This window comes from Gobius niger (genome assembly GCF_951799975.1).
Source record: "Gobius niger genome assembly, chromosome: 3".
Taxonomy (NCBI): Eukaryota; Metazoa; Chordata; class Actinopteri; order Gobiiformes; family Gobiidae; genus Gobius; species Gobius niger.
Window position 1 is genome coordinate 1,730,695 of NC_136854.1, and position 19,384 is coordinate 1,750,078.

The 19,384-nt window shown below is 48.1% G+C and overlaps 2 protein-coding genes across 2 annotated transcripts in view; both read left to right on the forward strand.

Annotated features, from left to right (window-relative positions):
• LOC306960557 (NACHT, LRR and PYD domains-containing protein 3-like) overlaps nucleotides 1-19,384 on the forward strand; it is a gene marked incomplete at both ends in the record, with an annotated part of 243,675 nt that overhangs the window by 76,770 nt on the left and 147,521 nt on the right. The gene's annotated exons all lie outside the window — the stretch shown is intronic.
• Nucleotides 1,270-16,026, forward strand: LOC306960413 (uncharacterized protein; the record flags this gene model as incomplete). Its single annotated transcript, XM_079552845.1, has 14 exons — nucleotides 1,270-2,599; nucleotides 2,664-2,831; nucleotides 2,902-3,075; nucleotides 6,745-6,905; nucleotides 7,174-7,258; nucleotides 8,098-8,260; nucleotides 8,429-8,599; nucleotides 9,244-9,342; nucleotides 10,213-10,439; nucleotides 12,172-12,332; nucleotides 12,601-12,685; nucleotides 13,525-13,687; nucleotides 13,856-14,096; nucleotides 15,527-16,026. Exons 1-14 carry the CDS (start codon nucleotides 1,386-1,388, stop codon nucleotides 16,024-16,026), a joined length of 3,612 nt encoding a protein of 1,203 aa, XP_079408971.1. The 5' UTR covers nucleotides 1,270-1,385.

Below are 19,384 nucleotides of genomic sequence, written 5' to 3' on the forward strand. Positions count from 1 at the left end.
ACTCACCCCACTCACACTCCATAGCCTTTCCTCCTTCTCTCCTCTGTCTCCCTCCGACACCACCAAACTCCTCTCAAACCATGAAATTCTCAAACTGCCAACTCCTCTCCTCATCACCAGCATCATCAACACTTCCCTGACCTCTGGACCTGTCCCATCCTCGCTCAAACTTGCCTCCATCACACCCCTCCTGAAAAAAAAACGGCCTCAACCCTGACAACCTGGACAACTTCAGACCCATCTCCAATCTCCCGTTACTTTCAAAAATTCTGGAACGCGCAGTCATCACCGAAAATCTCCACTCCTCCCATCTTTTCAAACAGCACTTCAGCACTTCTCATAGTCACTAATGATCTCCTCCTCGCCGCTGACTCTGGTTCCATATCCTTCCTCCTCCTTCTCAACCTCTCCACCGCATTCGACGCAATAGACCATTCCATCCTCCTCCACCGTCATACTTAAAGAAGCTATACCTGATTGTACAAAGAAACAGGGTCACTCAGATTTCAAATTGCTATTTTCTGGTCCAAACTCATCTCAAACTTTCCTAATGCTTTTACAACATCAACATTTGTCACAGGGACTGAGATTAAACCAGGTTTCACAACTTTCAGTGAGGAAAAGTGTCACTTCACTGTAAAAAATGCCTAATAGCTTTTAGGACTGTTTAAAAGGCTTTAAAACCAGTGTTTTTTGGATAAATGTCTGCTTTTACCATATACTAAAGAACAAAATCATTTTATTCCAAAAATCAAGGATAGCCCCTTTAAATATCTGCTCCAGTGTAAAGACACTTACTTCTCTTATCTTGTTTCTGTTTGTTCACAGCGATGATCAGAAAATTTCAGAATCTCCTCAAACCAACACTGAAGTCCAGGTTTAAGTTCCTGAACGAGAGTCTCTGCAAAAAAGACCCCAAAAGGAAGTTTCATGATGGCTTCTCCGAGCTGTACATCACTGTCACAGACCCAGAGCAGGAGGAGGAGCATGAGGTCGGACAAATGGAGAAATACACCAGGAAATCAGCCCGAGAGACAACCGTCCAATGCCAGGACATTTTCAGAGGCACCACAGAGACAGGAGAGCCAATCAGAACGGTGCTGACGTCGGGCGTGGCCGGTGTGGGGAAAACAGTTCTGACTCAGAAGTTCAGTCTGGACTGGGCTGAAGGCAACGCCAACCAGGACGTCCAGCTGCTGTTCCCCTTCACTTTCAGAGCACTCAATGTGCTCCGACGCTCAGAGTACAGCTTAGTGGGACTCGTACACCGCTTCTTCAAAGAAACCAAAGGCCTCAGCAGCTTCCAGCAGCTCAAGGTGCTCTTCATCTTGGACGGTCTGGACGAGTGCAGACTTTCTCTGGACTTCAGCCGGACCCGGATCCTGATGGACACGGAGAGCGCCTCAGTGGAGGAGCTGCTGGTGAACCTCATCAGGGGGGACCTGCTTCCCTCCGCTCGCCTCTGGATAACCACACGCCCCGCGGCGGCCAATCAGATCCCTGCTGAGTGCGTCTCCATGGTGACAGAGGTGCGAGGGTTCAGCGACCCACAGAAGGAGCTGTACTTCAGGAACAGGTTCAGAGACGAGGCCCACACAATCATCTCCCACATCAAGACGTCCCGAAGCCTCCACATCATGTGCTTCATGCCAGTCTTCTGCTGGATCCTCTCCACAGTCCTGGAGCATGTGCTGAAGACCAGAGAGAGAGCAGAGCTGCCCAAGACCCTGACTCAGATGTACATCCACTTCCTGGTGGTTCAGGCCAAAGTCAAGAACATCAAGTATGGAGGAGGATCTGAGACAGACCCACACTGGAGTCCAGAGACCAGGAAGATGGTGCAGTCTCTGGGAAAGCTGGCCTTTGAGCAGCTGCAGAAAGAAAACCTGATCTTCTACGAGAGTGACCTGAGCGAGTGTGGGCTGGACGCTGCAGCCGCCTCAGTGTACTCCGGAGTCTTCACACAGGTCTTTAGAGAGGAGCCAGGCCTGTACGAGGACAAGGTCTACTGCTTCATCCATCTGAGTGTGCACGAGTTTCTGGCTGCTCTTCACGTCCATCAGACCTTCATCAACACTGGAGTCAACCTGCTCTCAGAAGAACAAACTTCATTATGGAGAAAGGTTTTTATCAGTAAATCAGTGCTTTTCTACCAGACGGCTGTGGACCAGGCCTTACAGAGTCCAAATGGACACCTGGACTTGTTCCTGCGCTTCCTCCTGGGTCTTTCACTGCCGACCAATCAGAATCTTCTCCAAGGTTTGCTGACACAGACAGGAAGTAGCTCCCAGACCAATCAGAAAACAGCTGAGTACATCAAGCAGAAGCTGAGTGAGGAAGTGTCTGCAGAGAGAAGCATCAACCTGCTCCACTGTCTGAATGAACTGAATGATGGTTCTCTGGTGGAGCAGGTCCAACAGTACCTGAGCTCAGGACGTCTGTCTGAAGGTGGACTGTCTCCTGCTCAGTGGTCAGCTCTGGCCTTCATCTTACTGTCATCAGAAGAAGCTCTGGAGCAGTTTGAGCTGAAGAAATACTGTGCTTCAGAGGAGGCTCTGCTGAGGCTGCTGCCAGTGGTCAAAGCCTCCAACAAAGCTCTGTGAGTGAGGTCTATGTAAGTATGAACCTTCTAAACTTCTCCTAAAACAGTGTGTTCTCTCCAGACTGAGCAGCTGTAACCTGTCAGAGAGAAGCTGTGAAGCTCTGTCCTCAGTCCTCAGCTCCTCTAGTCTGACAGTCCTGGACCTCAGTAACAATGACCTGAAGGACTCGGGGCTGAAGATGTTGTCTGTTGGACTGAAGAGTCCTCACTGTAAACTGGAGCAGCTCAGGTCAGAGGGTTTACTCTTCATCTCTGTGAGTTTGTCATTTCTATGACTCTGTTTAACCCTGTGTGTTCAGACTGTCAGGGTGTCTGATCTCAGAGGAAGGCTGTGCTGCTCTGGCCTCAGCTCTGAGGTCCAACCCCTCCCATCTGACAGACCTGGACCTCAGCTTCAACCATCCAGGAAACACAGGAGTGAAGCTCCTGACTGCTGTAAAGAGGAACCCTCACTGCTCACTCTCCACTCTCAGGTGAGGACAGTTATTACAGTTATTACACAGTTATTACATAGTCACTACAGTTAAGATATTATTCCTCTCATTTACTGTGTAAACATTATAATGGAAGAAACTGGATTTTTTTCCACTTGAGAAATCCATTTGGATTCTTTATGTCTCAGTGACATCAGCTCATGTGTTTGTGTTGATCTTTAAATAAAAAGGAGAAGCAGCGTTTTGTTATGGTTTGTGTTTGTTCCCCTCCTCTTTGTGTTTTTTTTCCTTCTGTGCAGAGCTGGTGGTTGACGGGGGCGTGGCTGGCACATGCAGCAATGAGGCACACCTGGACTTGATTAGGAACCAGCCTACAAATACTCTGCTCAGTCCTCTCCACACTGCCAGATAATTCCGTCTCAGTCGGTTGGTTCTCGCTCCGGGTTACCTCTGCTCCGTCCTGGTTCTACTTGCTGCCTGCCTGCCCCCGTCGCCTCAGCCTCTTCAGTTTTTGTTTTGTTTTTTTGGAAATAAATTGGTAAACCTTACCTGCCTCAGTCTCCGCTTTGGGGTTCCTCCTCTGCAAAACTTAACAGAATTATCTGGCCAACATGGACCCCGCAGAGATTGAAAGACTTAAGCAGGCTCTCGCCCGACAAGCATCCCGTGTGGGCCAGCATGAGAGGACCATAAAGGAACTTGTGTACTCACTCCGCCAACTTAACTCAAATTTTTCTGAGTTAAGTGCTCGTTTTGACCAACTCGCTCGTCACCTGGCAGCCAATCCTCCACCAGTTCAAGTTCCACCTGCTCCTGTTGCGGCTTCTGCTCCTCCGGACCATCAACATGCCCTGCCTCCCACTCCAGCCAGATATTCAGGTGAAATAGGGTTATGTGGACAGTTTCTACACCAGTGTATGCTAGTCTTCAATCAACAGCCGCTAACTTACTCCACTGATAAAGCTAAGGTTGCCTTTATTATGAGTTTACTCTCTGGTAAGGCTTCTGCCTGGGCCGTAGCTTTAGTGAATAGTAGTTCCCCAGTTTGTAATGCTATGGATACATTTACCAATGAGATTAGAAGAGTGTTTGACCACCCGTTACAAACAAAGGAGGCCAGTAGCCGGCTGCTTTCCCTACAATAATGCCTTACACTTGTAATGCGCTTTACAAGCCTGTATTAACAAGTTTCTCAAAGCGCTACATTGTCGTCATTATTCATTCACTCCATACTCGGTGGTGATAAGCTACTGTTGTAGCCACAGCTGCCCTGGGGTAAACTGACGGAAGCGAGGCAACCAGTCTGCGCCATCGGCCCCTCCGACCACCACCAACCACTCACTCACTCACTACATTCACCCCAGGCTTCCTGGTGTTACCAAACGGTCTCCCATCCAAGTACCGACCAGGCCCTTCCCTGCTTAGCTTCCAAGATCTGACGGGATTGGGCATAGCAAAGGCGGTATGGCCATACGCCAGGGTAGTGGTTCTGTTTCCTCCTACTCTATAGATTTCCGCATTCTAGCTGCAGAGACCGGGTGGGATGAGAAAGCTTTGCAGGGGGTGTTTTTCAGTGGTTTGAGTGAGGAACTCAAGGACCAGCTGGCAGCTCGTGATGAGACTTCTACATTGGAAGAATTAATTTTCTTAGCCATACGTTTAGACAATCGTCTATCTGAAAGACGTAGGGAGAGAGCAGTTGGGAAGAGCATTCCCCCTCCCACTCTCTACTCTCATCAACCTCGTCAGCCTGCACCTGCCACTCACCTGCCGACTGAATCATCACCAGCTGCTCCAACTCCTGTTCAAAGTTCTGAGGAACCCATGCAGTTGGGAAGGATGAGACTCAGCCAACAAGAATGCCAGCGTCGCCTTCGCCTTGGGCTCTGCATGTACTGCGGTAAAGCTGGACACATTGTTCGTCACTGCCCTGCTCTGCCAAAAGACCAGGCTCATCAGCCAGCGGAGGGGCGCTGGTGAGCCACACACCGACTGATCCCTCCTGCGGACGTATCCAGCTTAAAGGTACTGTGTCCTACGCAAAGAATTCCTTTCCCCTTGTTGCCCTAGTGGATTCAGGAGCAGATGAAAACTTTATTGATTCCATGTTTGTTTCCCAATGTAACATTTCTTCTGATGCCCTTCCTGAGCCCAAGAATGTTTATGCTCTTGATGGGAAACTTCTTGCCAGCGTTACGCATCGTACCACCCCAGTTTCATTACTCCTATCTGGCAATCATCACGAGACAATTTCTTTGTACATTGTTAACTCTCCTTCCACTCCTCTAGTTTTAGGCCTCCCCTGGCTTAAACTACATAATCCACACATTGACTGGTCACAGCTATCCATAATTAATTGGAGCCTATTTTGTCACAGCCACTGTCTACATTTGGCAGTTCCCTCTCTTGACAGATGCACACCTGCTAATCCCAAGCCCATAGATTTGTCTCTTGTGCCAGCTGAGTACCATGACATACAGGAGGTGTTCTCTAAGGACAATGCCTCTTCATTGCCTCCTCACAGACCTTATGATTGTAGCATTGAATTGATCCCTGGCGCACCATTACCAACCAGCAAGCTCTACAATCTTTCCAATCCTGAGAGGGGTGCTATGGAGACTTATATCGCCGATTCCCTAGCTGCTGGGCTCATTCGCCCCTCCTCATCCCCTGTAGGGGCCGGTTTCTTTTTTGTTGATAAAAAGGACCGCACGCTTCGCCCTTGCATTGATTACAGGGGGCTCAATGATATTACTGTCAAAAACAAGTATCCCCTTCCACTGATTGATTCAGCGTTTTGCTCACTCCAAGAGGCCACCATTTTTACCAAACTTGACCTTCGGAGTGCCTATCATCTAGTCCGTATAAAGGAGGGAGATGAATGGAAGACGGCGTTCAACACCCCACTCGGACACTTTGAGTACCTGGTAATGCCATTTGGCTTAACAAATGCTCCAGCTGTGTTCCAGGCCCTTATTAATGATGTGTTGCGGGATATGTTGAATAGATTTGTGTTTGTATACATTGACGACATTTTGATTTTTTCTCGCTCTCTTCAAGAACATGTACAACATGTCAGACTTGTTCTACAACGCCTTCTCGAAAACAGACTTTATGTAAAAGCAGAGAAGTGTGAATTTCATGAGAGTTCTGTTGGCTTCCTTGGTTTTGTCATTGAAAAGGGCCAGATCAAGACTGACCCAGCCAAGGTGCAGGCGGTTGCTGATTGGCCAACCCCTTCCAATAGGAAGCAACTCCAAAGATTTTTGGGATTTGCAAACTTCTATAGACGCTTTATTCGTGACTATAGTAAAGTTGCGGCGCCTCTTACCAAACTTACTTCTGTTAAAGTGCCTTTTGACTGGCCTGCTGAAGCAGAGGCAGCTTTTGTGAAGCTAAAGGACCTTTTTTGTTCTGCTCCAGTATTGTCTCATCCAGATCCTTCTGCCCAGTTCATCATCGAAGTGGATGCCTCTGACTCTGGTGTTGGAGCCGTCCTTTCTCAGCGCAATGCCACTGACCAGAAGTTGCATCCATGCGCCGCCTTCTCCCGCCGTCTAAGGAGAGGAACTATGATGTTGGCAACAGGGAGCTGCTGGCAGTCATTGTCGCACTAAAGGAGTGGAGGCACTGGTTGGAGGGCTTGGCATAGCCATTCATGGTATGGACAGATCATAAGAATTTATCCTATCTACGTTCTGCTCGCAGGCTTAATTCCCGCCAGGCTCGCTGGGCACTATTCCTTGGCCGGTTCAACTTCACACTCACTTACCGTCCGGGGTCCAGGAACCTCAAGCTGGATGCCTTGTCCCGCCAGTTTGCGCCTCCTAATGAAGAACCTCCTACTGAAAATATCTTGCCTCCCACCTGTGTGGTAGGGGCAGTCTTTTGGGAGGTGGAGAAATCTGTCCAGGAGGCCCTTGTCAATCATCCCTCACCTCCAGGATGTCCTCCAGGCTGCTTGTTTGTGCCGCCATCAGCCAGATCTGTGGTTTTGCAGTGGGGCCATTCCTCCAGAGTCTCCTGTCATCCTGGATTTCATCGAACCCTTACCTTAATCCAGCAGCGCTTCTGGTGGCCCACAATGTCCGCTGACATCAAGGAATTTGTTTCTGCTTGCTCGGTCTGTGCCCGCAGTAAAGCATCCCACCATGCTCCTGCTGGTCTGCTTCGTCCACTCCCGATTCCACACCGTCCCTGGTCCCACATCGCTGTGGACTTTGTAACTGGCCTTCCCCCATCTGAAGGTAACTCTGTAATTTTGACCATTGTGGATCGATTTTCGAAGTGTGTACATTTTGTTGCATTACCAAAGTTGCCCTCTGCCTTCGAGACGGCTAATTTGCTGGTTCAACATGTCTTCAAACTCCATGGCATACCACAGGATATTGTGTCAGACCGAGGCCCACAGTTCACTTCTCAAGTTTGGAAGGCCTTCTGTCGTGCAGTGGGGGCTACAGCCAGTTTATCGTCTGGATACCATCCACAAACTAATGGCCAGACGGAGCGGGCGAACCAAGACCTGGAAGCGGCCCTCCGATGTGTCACTGCTCACCATCCGGTTTCCTGGTCCCTGCATCTCCCTTGGATTGAATACTCTCACAACTCTCATTTCCTCTGCTACTGGTATGTCTCCTTTCATGGCTCCTCCTTTCGGGCGGCACGGTAGCGCAGCGGTTAGCGCCTCCGCTTCACAGCTAGAAGGTCCCGGGTTCGATTCCCACCAGGACGGGGCCTTTCTGTGTGGAGTTTGCATGTTCTCCCCGTGTCTGCGTAGGTTTCCTCCGGGTACTCCGGTTTCCCCTACCACTAAAAACATGTGCAATAGGTGCAATAGGTGAATCCAGCCAGGTGATTCTGACCATCAGCCTGGCTCCACATCATGGAGATGGGTCCCCGGGCGCGGCACTGCCGTCGACCACTGCTCCTTACGGGTTGCCCCAGCGGCATCGAAGGATGGGTTAAATGCAGAGGACAAATTTCCCTACGGGGACAATAAAGTATTCAAACAAATGAAACAAAAATGGCTGCTATTGGTTTTCAACCCCCTCTCTTTCCCAGCCAGGAGACTCGAGTTGCGGTTCCGTCCATCCAGCAGCATCTTCAACGTGCTCGTAAGATCTGGCATGAAGTCAGAGCAGCTCTTTCCCGCACTGCTGTTAGGAACCAGCAGCTTGCAGACCGCCGCCGCTCTCCTGCTCCGGAGTATGAGCCTGGTCAGAAGGTCTGGCTTTCCGCACGCGACCTTCCCCTACAAACTGAATCCAAAAATCTCTCTCCCAGATACATTGGCCCTTACGTCATAGAACGGGTTATCAATCCCGCTGTGGTGAGGCTTAAATAGCCTCCTTCTCTAAACGTCCACCCTGCCTTCCATGTCTCCCTGCTGAAGCCTTTTTTGACGAGTCCTCTTAGCCCTCCGGCCGAGCCCCCTCCGCCCCCCCGGGTGGTCGACGGTCACCCTGCGTTTACTGTGCGGCGGCTGCTGGATGTTCGGAGGCGGGGCCGCGGCTTCCAGTATCTGGTGGACTGGGAGGGTTATGGCCCTGAGGACCGCTCATGGGTTTCCCGGTCCCTCGTCTTGGATCCGTCGCTCTTTCGTGACTTTTATGCCCTGCATCCCTCTAAGCCTGGTAGACCGCCAGGTGGCGTCCCTTGAGGGGGTGGCCCTGTTATGGTTTGTGTTTTGTTCCCCTCCTCTTTGTGTTTTTTTTCCTTCTGTGCAGAGCTGGTGGTTGACGGGGGCGTGGCTGGCACATGCAGCAATGAGGCACACCTGGACTTGATTAGGAACCAGCCTACAAATACTCTGCTCAGTCCTCTCCACACTGCCAGATAATTCCGTCTCAGTCGGTTGGTTCTCGCTCCGGGTTACCTCTGCTCCGTCCTGGTTCTACTTGCTGCCTGCCTGCCCCCGTCGCCTCAGCCTCTTCAGTTTTTGTTTTGTTTTTTTGGAAATAAATTGGTAAACCTTACCTGCCTCAGTCTCCGCTTTGGGGTTCCTCCTCTGCAAAACTTAACAGAATTATCTGGCCAACATGGACCCCGCAGAGATTGAAAGACTTAAGCAGGCTCTCGCCCGACAAGCATCCCGTGTGGGCCAGCATGAGAGGACCATAAAGGAACTTGTGTACTCACTCCGCCAACTTAACTCAAATTTTTCTGAGTTAAGTGCTCGTTTTGACCAACTCGCTCGTCACCTGGCAGCCAATCCTCCACCAGTTCAAGTTCCACCTGCTCCTGTTGCGGCTTCTGCTCCTCCGGACCATCAACATGCCCTGCCTCCCACTCCAGCCAGATATTCAGGTGAAATAGGGTTATGTGGACAGTTTCTACACCAGTGTATGCTAGTCTTCAATCAACAGCCGCTAACTTACTCCACTGATAAAGCTAAGGTTGCCTTTATTATGAGTTTACTCTCTGGTAAGGCTTCTGCCTGGGCCGTAGCTTTAGTGAATAGTAGTTCCCCAGTTTGTAATGCTATGGATACATTTACCAATGAGATTAGAAGAGTGTTTGACCACCCGTTACAAACAAAGGAGGCCAGTAGCCGGCTGCTTTCCCTACAATAATGCCTTACACTTGTAATGCGCTTTACAAGCCTGTATTAACAAGTTTCTCAAAGCGCTACATTGTCGTCATTATTCATTCACTCCATACTCGGTGGTGATAAGCTACTGTTGTAGCCACAGCTGCCCTGGGGTAAACTGACGGAAGCGAGGCAACCAGTCTGCGCCATCGGCCCCTCCGACCACCACCAACCACTCACTCACTCACTACATTCACCCCAGGCTTCCTGGTGTTACCAAACGGTCTCCCATCCAAGTACCGACCAGGCCCTTCCCTGCTTAGCTTCCAAGATCTGACGGGATTGGGCATAGCAAAGGCGGTATGGCCATACGCCAGGGTAGTGGTTCTGTTTCCTCCTACTCTATAGATTTCCGCATTCTAGCTGCAGAGACCGGGTGGGATGAGAAAGCTTTGCAGGGGGTGTTTTTCAGTGGTTTGAGTGAGGAACTCAAGGACCAGCTGGCAGCTCGTGATGAGACTTCTACATTGGAAGAATTAATTTTCTTAGCCATACGTTTAGACAATCGTCTATCTGAAAGACGTAGGGAGAGAGCAGTTGGGAAGAGCATTCCCCCTCCCACTCTCTACTCTCATCAACCTCGTCAGCCTGCACCTGCCACTCACCTGCCGACTGAATCATCACCAGCTGCTCCAACTCCTGTTCAAAGTTCTGAGGAACCCATGCAGTTGGGAAGGATGAGACTCAGCCAACAAGAATGCCAGCGTCGCCTTCGCCTTGGGCTCTGCATGTACTGCGGTAAAGCTGGACACATTGTTCGTCACTGCCCTGCTCTGCCAAAAGACCAGGCTCATCAGCCAGCGGAGGGGCGCTGGTGAGCCACACACCGACTGATCCCTCCTGCGGACGTATCCAGCTTAAAGGTACTGTGTCCTACGCAAAGAATTCCTTTCCCCTTGTTGCCCTAGTGGATTCAGGAGCAGATGAAAACTTTATTGATTCCATGTTTGTTTCCCAATGTAACATTTCTTCTGATGCCCTTCCTGAGCCCAAGAATGTTTATGCTCTTGATGGGAAACTTCTTGCCAGCGTTACGCATCGTACCACCCCAGTTTCATTACTCCTATCTGGCAATCATCACGAGACAATTTCTTTGTACATTGTTAACTCTCCTTCCACTCCTCTAGTTTTAGGCCTCCCCTGGCTTAAACTACATAATCCACACATTGACTGGTCACAGCTATCCATAATTAATTGGAGCCTATTTTGTCACAGCCACTGTCTACATTTGGCAGTTCCCTCTCTTGACAGATGCACACCTGCTAATCCCAAGCCCATAGATTTGTCTCTTGTGCCAGCTGAGTACCATGACATACAGGAGGTGTTCTCTAAGGACAATGCCTCTTCATTGCCTCCTCACAGACCTTATGATTGTAGCATTGAATTGATCCCTGGCGCACCATTACCAACCAGCAAGCTCTACAATCTTTCCAATCCTGAGAGGGGTGCTATGGAGACTTATATCGCCGATTCCCTAGCTGCTGGGCTCATTCGCCCCTCCTCATCCCCTGTAGGGGCCGGTTTCTTTTTTGTTGATAAAAAGGACCGCACGCTTCGCCCTTGCATTGATTACAGGGGGCTCAATGATATTACTGTCAAAAACAAGTATCCCCTTCCACTGATTGATTCAGCGTTTTGCTCACTCCAAGAGGCCACCATTTTTACCAAACTTGACCTTCGGAGTGCCTATCATCTAGTCCGTATAAAGGAGGGAGATGAATGGAAGACGGCGTTCAACACCCCACTCGGACACTTTGAGTACCTGGTAATGCCATTTGGCTTAACAAATGCTCCAGCTGTGTTCCAGGCCCTTATTAATGATGTGTTGCGGGATATGTTGAATAGATTTGTGTTTGTATACATTGACGACATTTTGATTTTTTCTCGCTCTCTTCAAGAACATGTACAACATGTCAGACTTGTTCTACAACGCCTTCTCGAAAACAGACTTTATGTAAAAGCAGAGAAGTGTGAATTTCATGAGAGTTCTGTTGGCTTCCTTGGTTTTGTCATTGAAAAGGGCCAGATCAAGACTGACCCAGCCAAGGTGCAGGCGGTTGCTGATTGGCCAACCCCTTCCAATAGGAAGCAACTCCAAAGATTTTTGGGATTTGCAAACTTCTATAGACGCTTTATTCGTGACTATAGTAAAGTTGCGGCGCCTCTTACCAAACTTACTTCTGTTAAAGTGCCTTTTGACTGGCCTGCTGAAGCAGAGGCAGCTTTTGTGAAGCTAAAGGACCTTTTTTGTTCTGCTCCAGTATTGTCTCATCCAGATCCTTCTGCCCAGTTCATCATCGAAGTGGATGCCTCTGACTCTGGTGTTGGAGCCGTCCTTTCTCAGCGCAATGCCACTGACCAGAAGTTGCATCCATGCGCCGCCTTCTCCCGCCGTCTAAGGAGAGGAACTATGATGTTGGCAACAGGGAGCTGCTGGCAGTCATTGTCGCACTAAAGGAGTGGAGGCACTGGTTGGAGGGCTTGGCATAGCCATTCATGGTATGGACAGATCATAAGAATTTATCCTATCTACGTTCTGCTCGCAGGCTTAATTCCCGCCAGGCTCGCTGGGCACTATTCCTTGGCCGGTTCAACTTCACACTCACTTACCGTCCGGGGTCCAGGAACCTCAAGCTGGATGCCTTGTCCCGCCAGTTTGCGCCTCCTAATGAAGAACCTCCTACTGAAAATATCTTGCCTCCCACCTGTGTGGTAGGGGCAGTCTTTTGGGAGGTGGAGAAATCTGTCCAGGAGGCCCTTGTCAATCATCCCTCACCTCCAGGATGTCCTCCAGGCTGCTTGTTTGTGCCGCCATCAGCCAGATCTGTGGTTTTGCAGTGGGGCCATTCCTCCAGAGTCTCCTGTCATCCTGGATTTCATCGAACCCTTACCTTAATCCAGCAGCGCTTCTGGTGGCCCACAATGTCCGCTGACATCAAGGAATTTGTTTCTGCTTGCTCGGTCTGTGCCCGCAGTAAAGCATCCCACCATGCTCCTGCTGGTCTGCTTCGTCCACTCCCGATTCCACACCGTCCCTGGTCCCACATCGCTGTGGACTTTGTAACTGGCCTTCCCCCATCTGAAGGTAACTCTGTAATTTTGACCATTGTGGATCGATTTTCGAAGTGTGTACATTTTGTTGCATTACCAAAGTTGCCCTCTGCCTTCGAGACGGCTAATTTGCTGGTTCAACATGTCTTCAAACTCCATGGCATACCACAGGATATTGTGTCAGACCGAGGCCCACAGTTCACTTCTCAAGTTTGGAAGGCCTTCTGTCGTGCAGTGGGGGCTACAGCCAGTTTATCGTCTGGATACCATCCACAAACTAATGGCCAGACGGAGCGGGCGAACCAAGACCTGGAAGCGGCCCTCCGATGTGTCACTGCTCACCATCCGGTTTCCTGGTCCCTGCATCTCCCTTGGATTGAATACTCTCACAACTCTCATTTCCTCTGCTACTGGTATGTCTCCTTTCATGGCTCCTCCTTTCGGGCGGCACGGTAGCGCAGCGGTTAGCGCCTCCGCTTCACAGCTAGAAGGTCCCGGGTTCGATTCCCACCAGGACGGGGCCTTTCTGTGTGGAGTTTGCATGTTCTCCCCGTGTCTGCGTAGGTTTCCTCCGGGTACTCCGGTTTCCCCTACCACTAAAAACATGTGCAATAGGTGCAATAGGTGAATCCAGCCAGGTGATTCTGACCATCAGCCTGGCTCCACATCATGGAGATGGGTCCCCGGGCGCGGCACTGCCGTCGACCACTGCTCCTTACGGGTTGCCCCAGCGGCATCGAAGGATGGGTTAAATGCAGAGGACAAATTTCCCTACGGGGACAATAAAGTATTCAAACAAATGAAACAAAAATGGCTGCTATTGGTTTTCAACCCCCTCTCTTTCCCAGCCAGGAGACTCGAGTTGCGGTTCCGTCCATCCAGCAGCATCTTCAACGTGCTCGTAAGATCTGGCATGAAGTCAGAGCAGCTCTTTCCCGCACTGCTGTTAGGAACCAGCAGCTTGCAGACCGCCGCCGCTCTCCTGCTCCGGAGTATGAGCCTGGTCAGAAGGTCTGGCTTTCCGCACGCGACCTTCCCCTACAAACTGAATCCAAAAATCTCTCTCCCAGATACATTGGCCCTTACGTCATAGAACGGGTTATCAATCCCGCTGTGGTGAGGCTTAAATAGCCTCCTTCTCTAAACGTCCACCCTGCCTTCCATGTCTCCCTGCTGAAGCCTTTTTTGACGAGTCCTCTTAGCCCTCCGGCCGAGCCCCCTCCGCCCCCCCGGGTGGTCGACGGTCACCCTGCGTTTACTGTGCGGCGGCTGCTGGATGTTCGGAGGCGGGGCCGCGGCTTCCAGTATCTGGTGGACTGGGAGGGTTATGGCCCTGAGGACCGCTCATGGGTTTCCCGGTCCCTCGTCTTGGATCCGTCGCTCTTTCGTGACTTTTATGCCCTGCATCCCTCTAAGCCTGGTAGACCGCCAGGTGGCGTCCCTTGAGGGGGTGGCCCTGTTATGGTTTGTGTTTTGTTCCCCTCCTCTTTGTGTTTTTTTTCCTTCTGTGCAGAGCTGGTGGTTGACGGGGGCGTGGCTGGCACATGCAGCAATGAGGCACACCTGGACTTGATTAGGAACCAGCCTACAAATACTCTGCTCAGTCCTCTCCACACTGCCAGATAATTCCGTCTCAGTCGGTTGGTTCTCGCTCCGGGTTACCTCTGCTCCGTCCTGGTTCTACTTGCTGCCTGCCTGCCCCCGTCGCCTCAGCCTCTTCAGTTTTTGTGTTGTTTTTTTGGAAATAAATCGGTAAACCTTACCTGACTCAGTCTCCGCTTTGGGGTTCCTCCTCTGCAAAACTTAACACGTTTGATCCTAACGTATGTGGACAGTTAACAAGTCGGCTCGTCCGGGAGACTCTTCAGAGTCTGTTAGCATTAGCCTTGTTCTCCAAGTTTGGTCAATGAGCTGAAGTTAGACTGATGTTATAAAGTCTGACGCTGAAGTCAGAGGTTTTTATTGTGCACTTTTCATACAGTGACGTGAGCGCGGCTGAAGCACAAAAAACATTTAAAAATTACACATTCGCGAGTGAGAACATTTATTATATGTGTTATGTTTTCTAATTGCCCAAAAATGAAAACAATTGTGAAAAAGCATCTATAAGAAAGACCTCATCACCCCCCACACAGCTGTGTACCTCACCATACTTTAGTATTGAGCTGGGCTTCACTGTTTATTTGTAACGATCAATTTAAAACAGGTCCCTGATTCCAGGGCGACACAATGACCCTGTAACTGTGAGGCTGTTTAGTTGTTCCTGTGTGACATCATCTGCATGCCCTGTTTAACTGAAGTGTGTTTCCTCAGACTGGATCCTGCTGGAGCTGAGAGATTAAAACCAGGAGTCAGGAAGTGTGAGTATAACGTTCACACAAAGCATTCTGGGTAACAAGCAACACAGGCAAGAATTCAAGTTTGAATACTAAAGAAAATATTTGTTAAATGTCACTTCAGAACATTCCAGGTTATGTGTGGCTACGTCACAAGAGAAACTAAACTGAAACATAAATAAATGAGCTCAGCTTCACTCAGACGATCCTGTGAAGCCTTTGGAACAGAAGCATTTTTACAGAAACAATAATTAATGCTCCTGTTTTATTCTATTGTCGGGGTGAAATGTTACAAACTGTGGCTTAAAAATGTGCAGTTTCATAATGTACTTGTATTTTTAATTGAAACAACAATCAAATCAATCATGTATTTATTGATATTTATATTTGAATCTTTCAGTCCATTTCATATCAATATAAATGTCGTTCTCCTCTAAAGAGTGAACAGGGACTAACTGCTGCTGTGTTTTCTCTCCGTCAGATTTCACTGAACTCTCTCTGGATCCAAACACAGCTCAGAGGAACCTCGAACTGTCTGACAACAACAAGGAGGCGACATATGTGAGTGAAGATCAGCCGTATCCAGATCATCAGGACAGATTTGAGGACTGGTGGCCTCAGCTTCTGTGTGACTCTGGTCTGACTGGGCGCTGTTACTGGGAGGTCCAGTGGAGAGGAGAGGTTTCTATATCAGTGTCTTACAGAGGAATCAGGAGGAAAGGAGTCGGTGATGACAGTGGGTTTGGACGCAATGATCAGTCCTGGAGTCTGTCCTGCTCTGAAGATGGTTTCTCTGTTTGGCATAAAGACAATCAAATCCCCCTCCCTCAGCCCTGCTCCTCCTCTGGGACAGTAGGGGTGTATGTGGACTGTGCTGCTGGCTCTCTGTCCTTCTACACAGTCTCCTCTGAGGAACTGATCCACCTCCACACCTTCAACACCACCTTCACTCACACCCTGCTCCCTGGGTTTAGGCTCTGCACTTACGGCTCCTCAGTGACTCTGTCAGACTGAGGATCAGAGTCTCAATTATACAGATGAGTTTCAGTCACATGACCTTTTCCTGACATTCCTTTCCCAGTTCACTGATAAAAAAGTAAATCATTAGAGATGTTGAAAATCTCCTTCAGATAAATAAATAAAATAACTAAACCCTATGAAGGGAAACTCTCGGTCACGTCTTTGTCTTTTTCTAAATCCTTTTGTTTCAGAATCCTGAGTTCAACATCTGTCATTAAAACCACTCAATTAATGAATTAATAACATTGATTTAAATATGTGACCAATGCAAAGTGGATTTATTATTTGCACATGTTCAACTTTGTAAAGCAGATGGATAAATGTGAAAGTAAATAATAAACTTGTCACTTCTGTTACCGCTTGGTTTATTTGTAAGTTACAAATTCCCTCGTAGTCCCAGCCTCCGTTATGTGCAACTTCTACAGAGGGACTATAGAGATTATCCTGACCAGCTCCATCACTGTGTGGTTCTTCTACAGAGGGACTATAGAGAGCATCCTGACCAGCTCCATCACTGTGTGGTTCTTCTACAGAGGGACTATAGAGAGCATCCTGACCAGCTCCATCACTGTGTGGTTCTTCTACAGAGGGACTATTGACCCGTTGCGTGTAGTCACGTGATCATGTGACTGAGCCGGAACGGACGTCACGGAGAGCGACGGGAGTCAGGGTGGAAGTGTTACACTGAGGGAAAGATCCAGGATTGCGATTGTTGTTTTTGGTTTGGAGATAAAGCCATGACTTCAGCAAGTCCAAGCGCGGTGGACTTATCAGCTGAAGTAGCACATTTAGTCGGGACTCACAGGCAGAGATATATACAGAAGTTAGCGATAGCTAGCTTGCCAACAGACCCGTACCTTCTCGCTCCTGCTTTGTTTACCGATTTGATAAAATCACCAACTTTGCCAGAATTCACCCCTCATGATTTATACCATTATGTGGTAAACGGTGTATCTCCTTATACTGGAGCTGATTTAAAAGCTTATAAAAGTCTTGACGCTTACCAGTTTTTTGTTGCTGGCTGGATCACCGCGACAAGATGCTACTATCACACTGGAGGGACAATGTATCTCATAATGGCAAAGGTAAGACCTACTCAATCAATGCTTGTTAATTACAGTATTTATGTTAACACGCACGCCTTTAGGCTTTTTGGATCAATATTATTTTTACAATAACCCACAGAAAATCATGTGCACTGTGTTGGGGGGTAACGTATTACAAAAGTAGCGAGTTACAATTTTGTTTAACTTTTTTCAGAAACTAAGGAATATAACATAGCTATTACTTATACAAAATACAGGAATATACTAGTCATTACAATTCAAGTAACTCGAGTTACAAGAGCTTTTAAATGTATGAAGGAAAAAATGCCAAACAAGTTGGACACTGGTGAATAAGATCTGCAGCCTGTAGTTAATGTCGTCTAAACAAAACACAAGAGAACGGAGGAAAGCGCATGAAAAGGAAATCTCTGACTGCACTTTTGCTCGGTGGCTTCATTACTATATTCAGTTTATATTTTGCAATTTTTTGTAATGTAGTGTAACTCGGCTACATTTTTAATACAGGAATATGTAATACAAACAGTAAAGCTGTAACTACTAATCTAGAATATATTCAATTTTTTAAGAAACTTGACTAACACTGTCCACCACTATAACAATATAAAGATGTCTCTTGTATTTATCATTTCAGGTTCATCACAGTCAGTCTCTGTCTGAAGCTCCTCTCAAGCCATGGGTGTCGGTAGAAAAGGATGGAACAGTCATGTGTGGCCACTGCACATGCAAAGCAGGTCTGGGAGAAGTGTGCTCTCATGTCTCATGTCTACGCACTTGACTCGGGGGTGAAACGTTTAGAGGATAAAAGTTGCACCGATGGACCTAGGCAGTGGGGCCTTCCTCCTGTCCAAACAGGCAAAGCTCTTTATGAAGAAGCAACCGCAACTTTTCAAATCCAGCCAAGAAACATGACACAAACACCAAATCCCATACAAGACGACCTGAAAGGAGAAGAGCGAAAAGAGATGTGTCTACGGCTGCCATAGAAAAATTCTATAAAGATCTGGACAATGCGGCCCCAACAGCATCAGAGAAGAGTGGCCTCCTGAGGGTATTGCCAGAGTACTGTAAACAGTTCGTGCCAAAGGTGATTTCTCTCAAACTACCAAAGCCTCTGACAGAGTTATACAAGTCTCATAATCGTGGGTTGTCTGCCTCTGACCTCATGGTGAAATGTGATGAGGAATTCATGAACATGGAAGTCACACAGGAGCAGGTAACTGATTTTCTTAATCAACGCTATATATACTGAAATTTGATTTGCGATTGTTGTTTTAATGCTATTTTGAATGTTGTAGGCAGTAAAAGTAGAGGAAGAGACACGGCAACAGGGACAGTCCAGGCTATGGTTTGACATGAGAGGTGGCAGGGTGACAGCGTCCAGGTTCAAATCAGCAGCAAGAACCGACCCTACAAATCCTTCCAAATCTTTGATTGGGCAGATATGTTATCCCAACCAGGGCCGCTTTTCGACAGTGGCAACAAGGCATGTGTATGATGACACGAACATTCAAGACATGTTTTTATAGTGAAACTATGCTTACATCTTTCAAATCAAATATGAATTAGCACATTTATACGTCTCCTCCTGGAACCACCACCTTAACGTGGTGGAGGGGTTTGAGCACCCGAATGATCCTGGGAGCTCTGTTGTCGGGGGCTTCGTGCCCCTGGTAGGGTCTCCCATGGATGGTTATTTACACGTGTTACAATGTTAAGGACATTTTCAGGGAACGGTCTCAGGAGCTTATAGGAAAATTGTAGTTAAAGACTGAGAACAGGGTTTCTGCAGGTACAAAAAAATGTATTGAGCCAAAATCAAGGCTGTCATTCAAAAGCATTTAATTTATGGAAAAATTATGACATCACTCAACATATTTTACTGTATAAGTTCATTAAAAATGCCAAAATGATGGTCTAAAACATGCTTTTGCTGAAATTTACCGATTTTCTTTTTACATAGAAGTCACAATTATCTTTCCTCTTTTTGATGAAATGTTTGCAAATTCTAAGAAATGACATTAAAAAGCATTAAATTGAACTCTCTTCTGTCTGTATAAAAGGAAATGGTTGAAATCATAATAACTTGGTTTTCTTGTTTAGATGGGGATGCGAACATGAAAAAATAGCGAGGCAGACATATGAAGCCATCGCTGGACCACAGCATCAGGACCTGAGAGTTTGTGACTCCGGACTGCACATCAACCCTCGATGGCCATACCTCGGAGCTTCTCCAGATGTACTGCTTTCCTGCACCTGCTGTGGTAATGGTGTTTTGGAGATTAAGT